Below are 18,852 nucleotides of genomic sequence, written 5' to 3'. Positions count from 1 at the left end.
GAATGTAAAGTAATTTTTTTCAGGTGGCTGTGCTTTTAAGTAGACTACTCCTTGTCTAGTCTCTCAGATAGTGAAGACTTCTCAGAAAATACTATATTTTCACATTCGTCTGCCTTACCTGTGAATCGTAAGTTACTTTACATTATCTTTATTTACTTTCACGAACCTTGCGATGTCAAACTAACCTTATCTGTTTAAAAATTGGAAATATTGATGTTTGATAAAAGTTTAATCAATAAGTTATCATACAAGTTTTGTATTGTACATACTAATTAATTGGCATCGAAGATAGCATAACGACCATTTACTAATATCGCCAGTTATATGAGCAAATAAATTGTAACGGTATAATAAGAATCTATATTGGTTAAAGATTAGAAAATATAACCTCACTCCAGAATATCATATTCACAATTTATAACAGTTAAAATTTCATTAATCGTTGATAAGATATGTTTTACGTGGATATTCAGACATATCAGTTTTTCTTTGGCAATGTGTAATTATAACATTACGTTGTTAATTGCACGTTTGTTTCGATCTGTCAGTAAAAAATTTATATTCAACTTATTTGTTATGCGATTTTGGTCCCAGAATAAATAATTAATTATGTTGACTTTCCCTATTGAGTTTCTGCATTGTTTTCTTAACATTTATTTAACCAGAAGACAAAATACATACATGAAAATTTTACAACTCTGTCGTGACATAGCAAATGCTAATCGTTTACGCAATAAATCCCACTTCGTCCGATCCTTAGTACCTATATGCATTACGAATTAAAAAAACATGAGAACGTTTTTAACAACGAAACATACTGGCAATTATTTACTTTCAAGAATGTATTTTTTGTTAGGTTAAAGATCGTGTCGAATAGTGATAAAACATGTTATTAGCAATTCTCAAACGAGGAATTTAGTATGTAATTTAAATTTAATCTCAGTTTATTATTTGACGAAACGGATAAATTAATTCAATAATTTTTTTATTTCTGAATTGGTTTTCACGGACTATTACTAAACATATAAATCTAACTCTTTTTAACTCTTCACAAAGGTCAAGGTTACATTTGGATGTAGAAGATACAAGAGAAAAGATAAGCAAAGATCTTCCACGAAACAATTGTTGCTTAAACCAAAGTCAATCTCTATCGTGTTCACGAATAATTTATAAAACTTTCGTTATTTTTTTTAAATGCAACTATTAAATTATATGATATTTGAATTGATATTAATTACTTCGAAAATCTCTGTATTAAATTGATGGTGTTTGAGAATCATGATTATTACGAAAGTATCGCTTGTATAGTAGCATTAAGTAATCTTAAAAAAATAATAATGTTTCGTTATTATACTCAATAATTAAAATGTATCGTTTTTCATATCAATTTTCTATTACGATTAATTGTATGTACATACATAGTGAAGGACTTAAGATTCGCATTCTATGACATGCCATAAATTTAACAGTTTAATATTTAACAATATTATTTTAAATGATTTAATGATATTCACAAGTTTATATTTGATAAAACACGTCAAATAGTACGTATAACTTAACGATGCTACATAAAAAGTGATTGCATTAGAATCTAGAATATTCTCTATTCGTGGTGTCGTGGAAGGGTTAAACAACTTTTTCATAAGTTGACATTTCTCCAACGAACGTCCATCTAAATTTAATTCAACGTAACAGTTTATCCGATGTTAAAAACATGAATAAATCGCATAATAATAAGAACTTGAAAACCTTTGCTATCTGTCCACGTGGTAAGCACAGATCGCATTACAGTCACGTGACCTTCTGTTAATCCTCGTACGATCCTCTAGACTTGTATGATTTTATTCGTGTACCAGAATAATTTGAATAAAACTGCTTGCGCTGTTTAGAGTACCTAATGAATATTACATTAAATACATTAATAAAACTTCATTAAGTTTTATAATCATGACTCTGATGCGTGACTTCCGTGCATGTAATTGCTATCAAACATGTAAATAGTTTATTGAAAAGTCGAAATTTACGAGTTTCATTATAGACAAATTGAGGGTATAGACATATTGTATTTAAGTACAAAATATTCCTTTCATACGAAAGTATTTAGATAAAAAAAAAAAAAAACAAAATGTAAAGATTAACTAATTACTGAACTATATACATTCTATGATAAATTACAGGTGTATATTATAAACTAACAATTTTAAAGGAAGTACATCTTTGCATTATAATCTTTGAAATATAAGCGGTACAGCGCGTGATGACGAAAAAAAAAAAGAAAATAGGTTAATACGACCGACCGTGAGAAAAAAAGTGGTAGAATCGTACGATATCTTTGAGATATCGTGTGGTATGGCATTACTTATGCGCACGATGTCACTTTGAACGTTCAGTTAACTGCCGGCGGCAGTGTGGGGCGGATCGTTTTTCAGTGTTCTCTGTTCAAAATCTCGTAGGTTAGAAAATACAGCGCGAGAAGGTTAAGGTCGACTTCTATTATACCCACTAATTCGAACGTTGAGCATTATAGATTTCCGGTGAGTGAATGTGCTTTCATTTACTGTTTTGTACATTCGTTCATAGTCTTTTGTGATTGAGTAATTATTTATATACAGAAATGCATGAGTACAATTAAAATTATACTGCATGAATTTATTAAAAACTGGTTACATAGAACTATATTAATCGCGAAAGAATTTAAAAATCAAACAATGACGTAAACGACTCTATAAGTAACTACGAACTATTGGTTGAAGATATTTGTCATAAATCCATGCAAAATTTCTTTTTCCAATTAATGTTAAAATTATACGACTTTTAATAATTTAAATATTTTTATTAGATACGTATGAATCTTATTTTAAATTATAATTTTAATGTTAGTTCTTGACTGACAACCGATTGATGTAATTGCATTTCAAATAAATTTCTTTTTGGAATTCAACGCATTCCTCGAAGTGTTTGTATCGTTCTTATAATGCTCTAAATATTGCACAATTAAAAAAAAATCGAGCAAAGTCGATTCTTAATTCAAACGTTCGAACGTTTTAGCTTTAGTAATATTTTTCTTATATCGTTTATTACCAAGCATTTTCCTGTCAATGAGAATTTTGTATTGTAATTTGAAAGATTATTTTGCATTTCAACTGCACACGTAAATACTTACGTTCACACTTTAATACGTTACAGATTGTATGTACGATGATGGTACAATATATGCACATATCTATTGCTGTTGGAAAAAATGCGTATATTATTTAAATAATATGTGAATATAAAATGATTAGGAAAATGTAATAAAAAACCAACAAAAATGTCCTACATGATTTTATAAACTTTATTGCTATTAAAAGAAATTCATTAGCTTTTCCATATTTTGAGAAATAAATTGTTTAATATCTGTTAAATCGAATAAAATTAATGAAAAGTAAATTTATTTCGTCTGTGATATAATTATCAAATATTTATACTAATTTCAATAACTTCTGTCCGTTCGACGCTGGAATGCGGTCGGCCAACTTTTACTTGGAAACATTCAACATTTTAGACTTGAGACTTTTAAAGTTGGTATTCGCGTTTACCTTGTACGTGCACGTTTTTTTTCTGTGTGTATTATGTAATTTACAAATAAAATATTTTAAACAGTGATCAGTTATGAGCCATAACATACAAAAAATAATGTTTTATTATTTGTAGTAAAACATTAAATGTAACCAAAAAAATATTTAAAGAATAGTGTTCGATAATTTAATTTTCTACTAATAATGGATTTATTACTTTCATTATTTTTGAATAAATTTCAAAAAATATTTACTATACTCATACTATGTTACATGGCTTTTCATTGTAATGGCCTTTATTATTTATTAAATAATTAATTGTTAATATTAGGATTAATAGTATCAATTAATGAAGACTGTTATAGCAAAAAGTCATATAAAAAGAGACTGGCATAACAAGGTATGAACATACTTATTAACTTATGAATAATGTTTGTGTGTTTGCTTTTAGAAACTGGTAAAAGATGTCTGCAAAAGCAATTCGCGAAGCAACTGGAAAAGATCTCATTAATCGCAAACTTCCTCTTGGTACAAATGCAGTTAAATGCAGATTTGTGGCCATCACAGAACAGACAAATTGGGCAGATGTTGTAAACACCAATCCATGGCTTCTAACTGAAAAGTTGGTTGTAAAGCCTGATCAGTTAATCAAGCGTCGTGGAAAACTTGGCCTAATTAAAGTGAATGCAGATTTGGCTACAGTGAAACAATGGATAGCTGAGAGAATAAATAAGGACCAGCTAATAGGAAAAACAACAGGAAAATTAAGAACATTTATTATTGAACCATTTGTTCCTCATAAACAGGTAAATGTTTGTTGCTGCTATAGAGAGTTAATAAAAAATGAATAAACCAATGATATTTTTAATTATAGGAAGAAGAAGCTTATGTTTGCATCTATTCACACCGGAAAGCTGATACTATTTTATTTCATCATGAAGGGGGTGTTGATATTGGAGATGTTGATGCAAAAGCTTTAAAACTAGAAGTATCTGTTGGAGAAAAAGCACCAGATCAATCTGTGCTGATGGAAAAATTATTAGTACATGTGGCAAATGACAAGAAGGAGTAAGTCTTACAAAATGAAATTATTGTTTTATTTTTAAAATGTTGCTAAAAAATAATGGTGTGATTATTTGCTTCTAGAACAATTGCTAAGTTTATTGAGTCTCTCTATAAACTTTACGTTAATTTATATTTCACTTACTTGGAAATAAATCCATTGGTGGTGACAGACAATGGAATTTATATACTGGATCTTGCTGCTAAATTGGATACAACTGCGGACTTCATATGTAAACCAGACTGGGGAGAAATTGATTATCCACCACCGTTTGGACGGGATGCCTATCCAGAAGAGGCCTACATCGCTGATTTGGATGCTAAATCTGGGGCTAGCTTGAAGTTGACTCTTCTTAATCCATCTGGTCGGATATGGACTATGGTTGCTGGCGGTGGTCAGTAGAAGCGCACAGCAGTATCATTTACGTGATTAATCTGGTTCATTCTAGCCAAATTGTGATTGTCAAATCGTTTCCCTTTTTTTTAACAAGGTTAATTGCATTCGTACGCATTTTTTTTTTTATATAAAAAATTTTTTCAGGTGCATCTGTAATATATTCAGATACGATTTGTGACTTGGGTGCTACAAACGAACTAGCAAATTATGGTGAATACTCTGGTGCACCCAGTGAACAGCAAACTTATGACTACGCGAAAACGATTTTGAGCTTAATGACAAAAGAAAAACGAAAAGAGGGAAAGGTATTAATCATTGGTGGAGGTATCGCCAATTTCACGAATGTAGCTGCAACTTTTAAGGGTATTGTAAAGGCACTACAAGAGTATCAGCCAAAACTTGTGGAACACAAAATACAAATATTTGTAAGAAGAGCAGGCCCAAATTATCAAGAAGGTTTAAGGTATAAAAGCATTTTAAAAATGTAATTTAAAGTAGTTTATGTATCCGACGAACATTATTAAATAATTGCATTTTTGCGTTTTTAATTTCAGAATTATCCGCGAAGTTGGTAGAAGACTCGGTATCCCTGTTTATGTATTCGGCCCGGAAACTCACATGACGGCTATATGTGCAATGGCTTTAGGTAAAAAGCCGATTCCAGATCCTGAAGCTCAAGAATTTTCCACCGCAAACTTTTTATTGCCTTCGGGACAAGACGTGGGTCCTACAGCACCCTCAAAAAGTACATCTTGCTCGCCTACCAAGCAACCTAAATTAAAAACAAGCGACTCCGTTGATGGATCGTCAAAAAAGCAACTTTTCAGTAATAAAACCAGAGCTATTATCTGGGGAATGCAAACTAGAGCAGTGCAAAGTATGCTAGACTTTGACTTCGTATGTCGCAGATCGGAACCATCTGTTGCTGCCATTGTATACCCTTTCACTGGTGATCACAAACAAAAGTTTTACTGGGGTCATAAAGAGGTACTTTACAGAATTGTCAATTTTCTTATTCAAATAAAATATTTTATTTTATTTTAATCATGATGAAAAATCTTAATTTTTTTCTTTTCAATATACGCGATAGATACTCATCCCTGTTTACAAACAAATGAAGGATGCTATGACTAAACATACAGATGCAGATGTTATGGTTACATTTGCATCCTTAAGATCTGCTTACGAAAGCACAGTTGAAACGTTGCAGTTCCCTCAAATTCGAACGATTGCTATTATTGCCGAAGGCATACCCGAAAATATGACGAGAAAACTAATTCTAATGGCACAAGAAAGAGATGTTACGATTATTGGTCCAGCTACTGTTGGAGGTCTTAAACCGGGCTGTTTCAAGATTGGAAATACTGGTGGAATGATGGACAATATTCTTCACAGTAAACTTTATAGGCCTGGCAGGTAATTTTTGTCATCGACCATAACAAAAAATACAAATCCTATATTTCCTCCTTACATTGTATTAAGGCATATCGATCTTGATACTAAGATAACCTTATTTTTTAGCGTTGCATATGTTTCCCGTTCTGGCGGTATGTCCAATGAATTAAACAATATAATTTCCAAGGCTTCCAATGGGGTGTTGGAAGGTGTTGCGATTGGAGGAGATCGTTATCCAGGAACTACGTTTATGGATCACATAATGCGTTATCAACAAAATCCCGAAGTGAAGCTCATAGTTCTTCTTGGCGAAGTAGGTGGCGTGGAGGAATACGAAGTGTGCCAAGCATTGAAATCAAAGAAGATTACAAAGCCATTGATTGCTTGGTGCATCGGTACTTGTGCCAGTATGTTCAATTCTGAAGTACAATTTGGCCACGCTGGATCAATCGCCCACAGTAATTTGGAAACAGCTTCTGCCAAGAATGCTGCGTTGAAAGCTGCTGGTGCCTATGTTCCCGATAGTTTCGACGCTCTTGGAGATCTGATGCAGCACGTTTATGAAAAACTCGTAAAGGAAGGAACGATCGTTCCAGAACCGGAAGTTCCACCACCGACCGTTCCTATGGATTACAGTTGGGCTAGGGTAATATATTTAATTATCACCAAGTAGAATTTCATTCATCTCTTGATAAATATTACGAATAAATCAATTTCTGTAGGAACTCGGTTTAATACGGAAACCAGCTTCATTCATGACATCAATATGCGACGAACGTGGTCAAGAATTATTGTATGCTGGAATGCCCGTCACCGAAGTTCTTAAACAAAATGTAGGCATCGGTGGTGTAGTCTCATTGTTGTGGTTTCAACGATGTCTGCCGATCATGTATTGTAAATTCCTTGAGATGTCTTTAATGTTAACGGCTGATCACGGTCCCGCCGTGTCAGGGGCCCATAACACTATTGTCTGTGCAAGAGCTGGTAAAGATTTAGTTAGCTCTTTGGTATCTGGCCTTTTAACTATAGTAAGTAAAACAAACAGGTTTCACAATATTTTTCTATATTTATGGAATTAGCATTAATATTTTATGTAAACTTGAACAATAGGGTGATCGTTTCGGCGGAGCATTAGATGGAGCGGCTCGTATGTTTTCTGAAGCCTATGATGCTGGGTTACATCCACAAGAGTTTGTGAATAATACACGTAAAAAAGGCAAATTGATCATGGGTATTGGTCATCGTATAAAATCCATAAACAATCCAGATATGCGTGTGAAGCTTATTAAAGAATTCGTAATGGAGAATTTTCCTGCTAAGCCGTTGGTTGAATATGCATTAGAAGTCGAAAAGATAACTACAAGTAAGAAACCTAATTTAATTCTTAACGTGGATGGCATTATTGCTTGTGCCTTTGTGGATATGCTGAGGAAAAGTGGGAGTTTCACTAGAGAAGAAGCGCAGGAATACATCGAAATTGGTGCTATAAATAGTTTATTCGTTCTTGGTAGGAGTATAGGTTTTATTGGTAAGTATTCATCTTTTCGATAGTTTATACAAGATTGTACTCGAGTAATAATAATTCTATGTTTTGTTACTGCAGGTCATTACATGGATCAAAAGAGATTGAAACAAGGCCTATACCGACATCCTTGGGATGACATTTCCTATGTATTGCCGGAGCAATACAATTGAATTCATTTTCCATTTGCATTATCTGTCGTAAACGCATAATAAATGTTACGAATTCATTTAAAGTTTAGATAGTTCTAATGGTCATATCATACGTGCTTGCTCATAGCCGTAAAGGATAGATAAATTTCTAGAACAGATGTTTGAGTTATCGTATGAACACTATAAACGTATTCATCGTCGTGGATCGAAGTTATATTCGATGAAACCGCGGTTGAAAGGTTCTATGCCGACAGTAATTTATAAAAAATGAGATACACGTTAAATAGCAAAAATTATTCGTATGATTAAAGGAAACATTCCGTAAAGCATTTTTGATTTAATCAAAAAGGGGGACGCAAATCGGAAAGATTCTACAATTAATTGCCGACTAATGTGCAGTACTAATATATTAGTCTTTATAGGCGTAATTTATCTAAGATAGCACAAAATATATTCTATTCCGATTATTAAAAATATAAATATTATTTTATTTCAAAAGCTTTCTGTTAGATACATTTAGTCATGTATGTGTATGCATGCATGCATACTGGTACATATGTGTGTATACAAAATGTGCTAATACGTACATATTATATATGTGTATATGCTACAACAACAATTTTTTGCACAAAGTAGTTTATGATTTACGTCTGAAGTATGCAAAATAATAAAATATGTCTAATATTTAAGCATTATTTTAACTTTTTATTCAGCCTCACCGACACCTTGAAATTTAATATTCTGTTATATGTGGATAAAATGTAGGAAATGGTTGTCTTCTACCAGTATTTTCATAAGTAATAATGTAAAATTTTTAAAATACTTAATAAAAAATAAAGGATCGAGGATTATTTTGGAACGTTACTCATATTTATTAAATTGTTTTAATAAGTTTTCTTTGGATAACACAAAATAATACCATGATAAAATAATTTATTTAATGTGTTCTATTACATCAAAAAATAAGTATGTAGTTGTAAAATACTCACATTTTAGTTATAATAATTACAACCGTAAATGTATTATAATTTTGAAATTATTTATTTAATTTTTAATTCTTTTCAAACTAATTTTAACGGTGGAAAAATATTGTTATATTAATTGGCATTCAAAACATTTCTTCAAGGAAAAATTAGTATTGGATATTATGTATGGATTTTAACGGATGTACAAAGCACCTGTAAAATAATTGATATATTCGTGTAAAAAGCTTACATAAAAATTGCTAAAATACTTATTTCATATAATAAACTTGAATATTTGTATTTAATAATCAATTTCTGTCTATAGAAATTGTTGTTGATTTTATAAATTGTAATCTTGTTAGTCTTAAAAATACAATCAATTTTAATCAATTTCATGAAGCAAGACATAAATTTCATATGTCATTAAGATCACAGGCTTTACCGTTCTTTATAGAAACTATAATAGTTCTTAATATCACGAAATGGTCGACATCCTAGAGTATCGAATGAGTAGTATAAGTTTCACTGAGTTTCTGGAATATCGTCTGCCATTATATTAATGATTTGGTTACGTGGAGGTGGTCTATGACGGCCTAATTGGTATCTACATTTTCTTACTAATTGAGGAATAATAATGTTGTTATAGCACAACATTCCAATTAATAGCATGGTGAAACCAATAAGCTACAAAAAATAATAACTGAATTTCATTAAATATGCATTAACTTATGTGAAAGTAATGGAAGAATATTTACCTGTAAGTAATGAAAAGATTGCCAACCAACTGCTAAAGAGAAAGCCCATATAACAATAGTTCGAATACTATCTAAAATCATTCTTGTAGTAGCACTCATTTCTTTGGTAACGCTAATGCCCGAGAAATTAAAAAAAGCTATGCTGAATGCAATACCTGTACAGAAATAATATAGTTAATAAATGTTTGTAATTGTTTCATCAATGAGATGTTTGTAAATCACAATTAATTATGAATATACTAACCTACTATTGCCATCAGCAATAGACCACTGTTTCCAATTTGGATAAAAGCATCTGTAGTAGCTTCAAGTGTCCCTCGAGAATTGTCAGCAAATGGAGGTGATGCAGGTATAAAATTAAGAGGAATCATTAAAATACATATACTAATGAATCCAAAGACACCTATAAAAAGTACATTCTTATATATTGTTTTTAACGTAAATGAATATTTTATATTTTAAAAGTATTACAAAGTACCTTCCCAACCAACTGCTTGCAGTGCTGGTATATTTTGCTCAGCTACAAATTTTTCTTCCACCACCATTTGAACAGCTGTTATAATCTATTGTAATAAATCTATATAACTAACGCTTGCCTTATTTTTAAAATAAATAAATTTTGTTATTGATATTGAAAGCATATAAATTGTATAGTTTTACCTGAGCACATATAATAAGTAAGTCTCCAGTTATAATAGAGTTTGTGTTACTATTTGAATTTTCCATAACTATTATGTCACTGAGTCCAACAAGAACTAAACCAATTAAAACCATTCCTATACCAATCCATTCTCTGCTACCTAGTTTTCTATTGAGAAAACTCATAGAAAGAATAGCTGTGAATATAATAACAGCACCACGTAACATTTGAAAACTACTCACGTATGTCATACTCAAGCCGACATACATAATAGATGTAGCACACATATCGCACAATGCAGGAATGAGTAAAATAAAAGGATTAAATGTTTGCGATCCTTTAGTTAAAGTATTGTTATCCACAGAGCCATCCTATAATTAAACAATTCTGATGATAAATATTTGCAGCTAATAAATGTAATATATGTTCATCTAATGCAGGAATGGCCAACAAGAGATGATAAATACATAATACATAAGAATAGGTAGATCATGACACATTTTTAAGAAAAAAAAATCAATCATAAGTTGACCACCCTTGATTTAATGAATAAAACTTACACCTCTACGACTGTAGTAATAATAAACAACTTTAAATACTACAAGACACATCATCTCCCCTACAAACATAAAGGAAGACTGCATAAAAGGATGATTGAAATGCCTGAGCTCACCATCTTCACCCGGTACTATTTGTTTATCTGCGAATCTAAATCAAAGACAATAAATATATTTAGTTACATAAAGTTATATATATTTTTCTTTAATTATTTTATATTTTAATTAAATAATTTTGTACTTTGTCAATTTAGTTACTTACTTTACTGATAAACTATTAAATGATCCAGTTACAACCAGAAGTACAGCTAATATACGTTGGTAATGTGTCCATGCCATTTTTAATTGTGTATAAAATTCTGTAAATAAAATTCATGAAAATATTCAGAACAAATATTAAAACACTCAAGATTCAAAAAAAAAAAATGTATATCATCAAACAGATGTGAAGAACCACTACTTCACATAAAATGAAATAATGTTACAGCGTTGTCTCAGATAACAAAAGAATTTCACTATGTGCTTTGCTAATCTAATCAAAACGTGCATATGTATGTAAATATTCCATAAATTTAATATAATTTTATGTTATAAGGTTCCAGCATATTTAAACTCATCAGAAGTACAAATTAATATTATGCATTGAAGTAAAGTGAATAGAGAAACAGTATCTCATTCGTGTTAATATGATTAATTAAAGCCTTAAATATTTAAAGTATTAATAATAAATTTATAATTAAAGTATTAAATATCACTGATTTAATTATACTACAAAACGTACGATATACAAAATATTTTGTAAATTACAATAAAAAGCTAAATTTAAAAATATAGCGAGTAACAATTAACATCCGAAATATGATCATGAAGGATAAATGATTTATAATTCGTTACACGAAATAAAATATGAAACGGACGACAGGCCAATAGTTTTACTATTACTGCATAGTTGAGCAGTACAATAACATAACGATTAGTAAACATTACAATATTTGTAAATTGCATTATTGCAATAGAGCAATGAAAACTTTAAAGCTTATATGTATAAGTATTTATCACCTTAAAAAAATGAATATTATGTGATTTAAGGAAATAAAGTCAATGTGACCAGATTTGGCATAATTGCCAAATTGAGTATATCGACGGCGACAGTAGTAACGACGAACTTCTTTGGTGACTAACGGAACGATGGGGAAGCAGACTTATACTACCATACAAACCACGTACATATACGTAATATATGTTAGCTAACCCACATACCGTTAAATGTCAAGAAAGTTCATCGTTACTAGGGTCGCCGTCGATGCACTAAATGAGTGAAATATGCCAAATCTGGCCACACTGGATAAATCAGTAAACGTCAGACAAACGAATGAATATATATATCCAATAATTATAATAATTTCACAATAAAAAATAATGAAAAAGAATAATATTCTCAATCAGATAATTAATATCAGATATTTAATATAAGTCATATACATAACGAAATAGAAATTGTTAATATAAGAAAATGAAAGCTAAAGGGACCAAATAAATTGTAATGAAATACCTTTGTGTTTGCAGCACAATTAATGTGTCTTATACAAAATTATCATACTGTAACGATCACCGAGTCAAAAGTACTTTTTATATCTCTAATTAATTAAGTAACAAAGTTCATTGCACGGTAAAGATAATATCACGATAAGACCAATATCTATTTTCCTTTCACGCAAGTGTCGTATCAACAAAAACTGGACTTGAAGGGAATATACATGTGTATTAATTTCAGCATTACAGGTTCTCAACTTCTATCAAGGCTATCACAACCGACTCCACTTTTAGCTATACTGAACGAAAAATAGTAAAACTGCAAGAATCTGAAAATTTGCTACTTTTCCACTTGATAAAAAGAGTATGCACCATTTGTGCATCTCTGCTATGTGTATAGTACAAAACTTAACTCTCGCAGCTTTACTGCTTCTCGTTCAGCATGGCGAGAAGCCAATATAAGTACGTAATATTGGAATATGCTAGATAATACTTGTAAGAATGTGTAAAATTGTTAACACGAGTTACATTTTAATTATACAATTATATCATGAAACCTTTAAAACATTTATGAAAGTACTTACATATACGCACTTGCATGTCAATTTATATTTAACAAGTCTATCCTATTTATTTTATTAGAACATATATTTTTTTCGATGATACTACCATTGTCAAGTAACAATGTGTGTGTTTAATTATTACGTGTTTTAAGTAAGCAATTGCTAATAGTAAGTTTAAAATGACCGCCAGTAGCAGAAAAAAATAAACAAACATATATATACATATCTAATCTGATTGATAGTGGTAACTTTACTCCGATTTATACGAGTTCTATTTTATTGCACATGTTTAAAGGATTATAATCTTTCCTTACACTCGTTTTTTAAATACAAGATCAAGAAAATATGAGTATTCGAAGTGGTACTCATTTTTAAAAGCAATGTATATTAAAATTGTGTACGCTCCAAAATTTGCGACGTACAATAGGCTGTATGGAAGATATGTAGATTAAAAAAAAATCAAGGAATAATTTAGTGTTTTTGCATAATTATTGCAAATTTAATACGAGAGCATAATGACATCATTAAAGAACGATGAAAGGTTATCCGAAGTTTTGGAATTGTTTTTGTTACCTAATTATAACATCGTGTCTACTACTTATCTTGATCTTCTGTTGACCCACATTTCAGAGAATATAAAAGAGTGTAAGGAAATGTTAGATACCATGTTATAATGTATATTTATAAAATTATATGATAAAATGTTTCTGATTAAGTTTGGTTATACTTGTTACACATTTTTTTCTCTATTCCTCTCATTTTACACTAATTTATAGTTTGATTTACTATATTTTTTTTACACGTATCAAATATATACAATCAGTAATATGAGTCTTTTCAAATAATTTATTCCAGGTACTGCAGATTATGAACATTGCGTATTACTACAAAAGTGGGTATTAAAAGCATTGAATATTTGGAATGTTGATTGCAAACCTTCTCAGTCTATAAGTATATTTACTTTAAAACTTGTGGGAATAATTTCACGCAATGAACTACGTTTTCATTACTGGCATTGCCAGAATGTGTATAACAGATTGTGCGATATCCTTAAACTTCATGGAGACGATCTGCCAGCATCTATTAAAATGGCTTATACTACAATGCTATCCGACTTAATTAAACATCGAAGTGGCAGACAATGGGTTATAGATTCTGGTGAGCAATATATAATTATATTTTTAATATAAATAAATCTATCAATGCAATTAAAATGTGATGGACGTTGGTTTTATAGAAGTTTGGAAGGATATTGTAAAGTATGCACACTGGAATCATACCATGTATGTGACACGTGAAAGTCAAACATTTTTGTGGCTTTTACTTTTACAAGAACAACAAAATATAAAATTTTGTAAGGAAGTTATTGTTGCAATTGCTGCACCACTAATGTCTAACACATTTGAGCCTCAGGTGTGTAATGGGTTGGAAGATAATTATTTGGAACAAAATAAATTACTATGCACTACGTTAGATTTATTAACTAGTATAATTGAAAATACATTATTTGCAAACATGGATAATACGATACCTGAATTATGCCAAGAAATTATTAATTTAGACATGAGAGTCAAGGCCATTTTTGAAGCATGTATTAGCACAACATTTTTGCCACACATTCATAAGCTGTTAGTGTTATGTTTACTTATTCCATTAAAACGTGCTATTAGAGAAGGACAAGAAACTATCGATGCTGATATAACCCAAAAGTTCTCTTATGATTTGTGTTATATATCTATGATGCTTTTATCAAAGAAGTATATAATAGAAATAGTAAAAACAAATAAGCTTCTGTTGATATATTGGAAGAAACTCCAATCATTACATGAATTTGTTGTACCACATCAACACAAGTTTGAACATCAAGCTATAAGCATAATGGTATGGATTTTTCTATTATATATGAGCATAATGGTAGTTCTATTAACGAATAATTATAGTAATTTTTTTTTTTTATTAACAGATTATACCTTTAGCTGTATGTGTTAAACATACATACATAACTCATGATCTCTTTGATATGTTTCTTACTAAAATGATTGATGTAACGTGTACAGCCGTACAACGGTTGGCATATAATATAAGAGATGCTGTATATAAAAATGATTTACCTTTAGCACATATTTGTAAAGTATCCATCGATATACTTCTAGAAATAACAGACATTATGGACAGGGTAAATATAGTAAAAATTGCTTATTTATGTCGATATTTAATTATAAAGTAGTTGTCAATGATTATAACTAATAGTTTTGTATGTACATGTAACAGGATATCGCAGTAATTACATTTCAAACGTTGTGTCATGTACTCAAGAATTATGTGCCAGATATCTGTAACGAGACAATTAATACTGTAGGAACAAATAATGTGGCAAACTTGGAAAATGGACCAAAGAAATCTACATTTATATCCCCGCTAGAAGGAGATCCTATAGTTGATCATCCTACGTTGTTAGCCTCGCTTCTCAATGGGTTGGCAGTAATGACGGAAAAGTTTAAATTAAAATGGCAAGAATGCGTAGAAACTATATGCTTGTTATCGCTTGCACAAGAAATCTTAAACCATCCAGGAATAATACCTGTGGTATGCATTCAAAGTAACTTATTTGTATGTAGTTTATATTTTCTCATTAACTCTATTTTTAGGTATGTGTAAAAGCTTTAAAAGTATGTAAGGTAGCAATTCAGAATTTTATGCCACCAAATTTAGTACTACTTGTTGAAACAGACAGCCACATGAACGATATAGGACCAACGCTTTTCAAAAGATTGCACAATGCAAATTGGGAAGTAAGGGACAGTGTTCTAGAAGTTTTAAATACTATTGCTACAATTTCTGAAGACAGTAAGTTTTTAAGCACGATTGTTTATGAATGTAGTTTTTGCACAATATAATTATAGTATGTGTTAATATGCAATATGTTTGACTATGTACAGAATATCCAGCATTTCAAGAATTTTTATTAACAAATCAGTTCTTACAATTAGCGCTTGAAATAGCTAAAACGGACAGTGAAAGTTATGTTCGGGCATCTGCATTAGCTTTTATTTCAACTACTGTTCGAATAAACAGACTATGGGAAGAAAAATTATCGCAACTTAATCTACCTGTATGTTTTTTTTAATAAGTATAAAATCGTCAACTAAAGCATATAAGAAAAAATACTTTCACTTACATTTCAGGATGTTGCCATTAATTTACTCAACAATGAAAGCGAAGCTATAGTCAGAAAGGAAGCCGTAATTTTAATAAAAGAATTATATGTACACTGTAAATGGCAGTAAGTACAAATATATAGAAGCAATGGCTATTGTTTATAAATTGTTGATATACTGTTGTTTAGGAGAAACGTTATTGATTCAATGTCCCGAGCAATGTCAATGGCTGCTGTCTTTGATCTTCACTGGGAAGTAAAAACAAGCGCCCTTGAATATTGGACGCAATTTATAAAGTCACATTTATCTGATCAAGGAGTACTTGATGGACACTTTCCGAAAGTAACATTTTCCAAAGAACACAGAAAAATTATGTCATTAAATGAAAATGAAATAAAACGAAGACTTAACAAAGCATTGGATGAATTAGCAAAGCAAAATTGTTTAGGAGTAAGTAATTTATGCGATATTTATCCAAAACAATATATATTTTATTGTTTCAAATTTTAGGTTCTTTTAGTTACTTTAGAAGATGACAGTGATTTCGAAGTGTGTAGAACTTCGGCAGCTATATTAAACAAACTTAAATCATTCCTTCTGAAATATAAACTTAATGAACCTTTACCAGAGCTGCCTTTACCAAAAGACAGTGCTACAATAGATACTTCGTACATTAAATATGAACAACCAAATAATGTTGCAAGTTCCAATCCCGAGGAGGTATTTAGTAACTCTAGCAATGTGATTGAAGAAATTGTAGATGCTAATGATGCGAATCTTCTTGCATCGATTTACAAGAATTCTATGAAAATGGATGAAGAAATACAAAGCACAGAGGAAAAGACGTTTGAATTTATTTCCTGTGTAACAAGACAAAGCTTTCTTCAAACGATTTTTAATTTAAATATCGATGCCATCATCGAAGAAAAAACTCGATGGTTGACTACGTATACTACTAGCTTTGAGTCTATCTTGGATGATATATTAACAATCCACAAACAAGGAGATGTGAATTCAATGGACTGTTATTAATTAAAAATAACGTGCCTTGTCAATTGTATAAAAGTGGAACTACGAATATCATTTTTACACGAATACGGTATACAATTTTATATTTAAATATTGCTTTTAAAAGTAAAGTATTCAATTCATACTGCATCTGTTGCCCTTATAATGCGCAATCATAATTTGTACGTTTAATTTTATAAAGAGAATTATAATTAAAGTAGAATTATTATTATTAGTAGTACATTTATTTGAGACAGAATAAAAACAATCTTTTTACATCATTTATATGCTAAAGGTAAAACAAAATCTATGTATTATTGTATACGTAAAATAATACAGAATACATACATATAAAAGAAAATAAAAACTTACTAATCATGGCATATTTGTAAATAAACTAAAATCTTGAAGAAACAAGTTTCAATTAAAAAAACAATCAGATTTAGTATTGGTACAAAACAGAAAATATACTTCTTCCTCGTATTTGTATTTATGAACAAATTTTTGGTAATATTTTTGTCAATTATTTATCGATGTTTGAAGAACATTACTTTATTAGTAGATATATCTTTTTAATCAAGATTTTCAGATAACATTGTAGTCCAAAAATAAGTATCATCTGATGAATTATATATTAGAACATTTTTGTTAGCGTCAATTTCAAGTATTGCTAATGGTGTATTATTTTCACTGTCAACCTCCTCGTTTATTTCTGTTTTAAGAATTTCATCATTGGAAACTGTATTAATATTTGAATTTTCAATATTCCAAGATGAAACTGATGAAGCTGTGGAAATTTGAACAGCAAGATTATTAAATTTTTCCATGTTTTTATTCTGTATTTGTATATTTTCATCTTCATTATGCTGAATAATGTTGTCTGTTTTAATTTTACTCGTAAGTGCTTTGTTCTTTCCTTTTCTCTTTTTCTGTGTTTTTTTACTTAAATCAGTGCAAAGATTATCAATGATATTAAAAAAATCATTGTCACATATTTCTGTCCTTTTATTCAATTCTTGTTCCCAAACAATAAACTGACTGCAGTGTAATAAACAATACGTTTCATCATGACTATTTTGTTTTTCAGTCTCAACAACAACTTGGTCACATAAGTTTTCATTGTTATTACTGTCGCCTAACATAATAGATTTTAAACTTTTCTCTCCTATAAACTTTAAGCCTTGAAGATTGATAATAGCATGCGATAATTCTTGTGGGGTGTGATGTTGGACGTAATGGTTATGTAAATCTGTAATAGAAACGTTCGTGTGCTGACAAATAATGCAGAGGTACATCTTGTTATTCTTTAATTATGTCTGTAACAATAATAATGCATATGTATACATTATATGTAAAAATATTTAAAATTTACATTTACTTTGACAATTGCAACGAAATTTCTAGATGTATATAACTAAATTTGATATTATAAATATTTTTGAACAAAACAGTTTTGAAATAAAGCAATAAAATAAAGAATTCACCTTTAGATGATTGAACTTATTAGGTTATATAAACATAAAGAAAAAAAAATTGAAATAATTGTATGTAACGGTAATTAATCGTATGAAACTTCGACGATTGAAAC

The 18,852-nt window shown here is 30.1% G+C and overlaps 4 protein-coding genes across 9 annotated transcripts; 2 read left to right on the top strand and 2 right to left on the bottom strand.

Annotated features, from left to right (window-relative positions):
• Window positions 1-4: 4 nt before the first annotated feature.
• On the top strand, window positions 5-8,780 carry Atpcl (ATP-citrate synthase). 2 transcript variants are annotated; one of them, XM_076771158.1, is made up of 11 exons: window positions 5-127; window positions 4,009-4,363; window positions 4,432-4,625; window positions 4,704-5,014; window positions 5,161-5,479; window positions 5,571-6,003; window positions 6,107-6,432; window positions 6,538-7,057; window positions 7,134-7,439; window positions 7,522-7,939; window positions 8,015-8,780. In XM_076771158.1, exons 2-11 carry the CDS (start codon window positions 4,022-4,024, stop codon window positions 8,104-8,106), a joined length of 3,261 nt encoding a protein of 1,086 aa, XP_076627273.1. In that variant the 5' UTR covers window positions 5-127; window positions 4,009-4,021; the 3' UTR covers window positions 8,107-8,780. The 2 variants fall into 2 exon arrangements, with proteins under 2 accessions (XP_076627273.1, XP_076627274.1); XM_076771159.1 differs by lacking the exon at window positions 5-127 and adding an exon at window positions 2,376-2,534.
• Window positions 8,781-9,014: 234 nt separating this feature from the next.
• Tango9 (transport and golgi organization 9) lies at window positions 9,015-12,923 on the bottom strand. Of its 3 annotated transcripts, none has more exons than XR_013080138.1 (9): window positions 12,555-12,923; window positions 11,265-11,361; window positions 11,006-11,153; window positions 10,466-10,816; window positions 10,284-10,368; window positions 10,050-10,208; window positions 9,806-9,960; window positions 9,493-9,734; window positions 9,015-9,263 (listed from the first exon to the last, which is right to left on the bottom strand). XR_013080138.1 is itself a non-coding variant. In XM_076771166.1 (8 exons), the coding sequence occupies exons 2-8, from the start codon at window positions 11,339-11,341 to the stop codon at window positions 9,573-9,575; spliced, it is 1,137 nt and encodes a 378-aa protein (XP_076627281.1). In that variant the 5' UTR covers window positions 11,342-11,361; window positions 12,555-12,923; the 3' UTR covers window positions 9,292-9,572. The 3 variants fall into 3 exon arrangements, 1 of the variants encoding a protein (XP_076627281.1); XR_013080139.1 differs by lacking the exon at window positions 12,555-12,923 and adding an exon at window positions 12,062-12,215; XM_076771166.1 differs by lacking the exon at window positions 9,015-9,263 and having other exon boundaries at window positions 9,292-9,734.
• A 429-nt stretch (window positions 12,924-13,352) lies between these two features.
• LOC143344616 (integrator complex assembly factor Brat1) lies at window positions 13,353-18,487 on the top strand. 3 transcript variants are annotated; one of them, XR_013080117.1, is made up of 11 exons: window positions 13,353-13,743; window positions 13,954-14,256; window positions 14,336-14,979; window positions 15,062-15,274; window positions 15,370-15,684; window positions 15,747-15,945; window positions 16,038-16,210; window positions 16,284-16,381; window positions 16,445-16,706; window positions 16,767-17,355; window positions 18,352-18,487. XR_013080117.1 is itself a non-coding variant. In XM_076770828.1 (10 exons), exons 1-10 carry the CDS (start codon window positions 13,633-13,635, stop codon window positions 17,286-17,288), a joined length of 2,736 nt encoding a protein of 911 aa, XP_076626943.1. In that variant the 5' UTR covers window positions 13,353-13,632; the 3' UTR covers window positions 17,289-17,496. The 3 variants fall into 3 exon arrangements, 2 of the variants coding, with proteins under 2 accessions (XP_076626943.1, XP_076626942.1); XM_076770828.1 differs by lacking the exon at window positions 18,352-18,487 and having other exon boundaries at window positions 13,353-13,639; window positions 16,767-17,496; XM_076770827.1 differs by lacking the exon at window positions 18,352-18,487 and having other exon boundaries at window positions 16,767-17,496.
• LOC143344975 (uncharacterized) lies at window positions 17,837-18,559 on the bottom strand. The gene has a single exon (XM_076771629.1). It carries the CDS (start codon window positions 18,557-18,559, stop codon window positions 17,837-17,839), a length of 723 nt encoding a protein of 240 aa, XP_076627744.1.
• Between the last annotated feature and the right edge of the window lie 293 nt (window positions 18,560-18,852).

This window comes from Colletes latitarsis, chromosome 8, assembly GCF_051014445.1.
Source record: "Colletes latitarsis isolate SP2378_abdomen chromosome 8, iyColLati1, whole genome shotgun sequence".
Classification (NCBI taxonomy): domain Eukaryota; kingdom Metazoa; phylum Arthropoda; class Insecta; order Hymenoptera; family Colletidae; genus Colletes; species Colletes latitarsis.
Note: the sequence above shows the minus strand (reverse complement) of the source record. Positions and strands in the feature narration are given on the sequence as shown.

Excerpts from the sequence above, each read along its gene's own strand:
- Atpcl (XM_076771158.1), top strand. The coding sequence starts at position 4,022 with ATGTCTGCAAAAGCAATTCGCGAAGCAACTGGAAAAGATCTCATTAAT. Across the intron at positions 5,015-5,160 it reads GACTATGGTTGCTGGCGGTG|GTGCATCTGTAATATATTCA; the intron begins GTCAGTAGAAGC and ends AAATTTTTTCAG. Across the intron at positions 7,058-7,133 it reads TGGATTACAGTTGGGCTAGG|GAACTCGGTTTAATACGGAA; the intron begins GTAATATATTTA and ends CAATTTCTGTAG.
- Tango9 (XM_076771166.1), bottom strand. The coding sequence starts at position 11,341 with ATGGCATGGACACATTACCAACGTATATTAGCTGTACTTCTGGTTGTA. Across the intron at positions 11,154-11,264 it reads TTTAATAGTTTATCAGTAAA|ATTCGCAGATAAACAAATAG; the intron begins GTAAGTAACTAA and ends TCTTTGATTTAG. Across the intron at positions 10,209-10,283 it reads GCAAGCAGTTGGTTGGGAAG|GTGTCTTTGGATTCATTAGT; the intron begins GTACTTTGTAAT and ends TACTTTTTATAG.
- LOC143344616 (XM_076770827.1), top strand. The coding sequence starts at position 13,614 with ATGACATCATTAAAGAACGATGAAAGGTTATCCGAAGTTTTGGAATTG. Across the intron at positions 14,257-14,335 it reads ACAATGGGTTATAGATTCTG|AAGTTTGGAAGGATATTGTA; the intron begins GTGAGCAATATA and ends TTGGTTTTATAG. Across the intron at positions 16,382-16,444 it reads TATGTACACTGTAAATGGCA|GAGAAACGTTATTGATTCAA; the intron begins GTAAGTACAAAT and ends ACTGTTGTTTAG.
- LOC143344975 (XM_076771629.1), bottom strand. The coding sequence starts at position 18,559 with ATGTACCTCTGCATTATTTGTCAGCACACGAACGTTTCTATTACAGAT.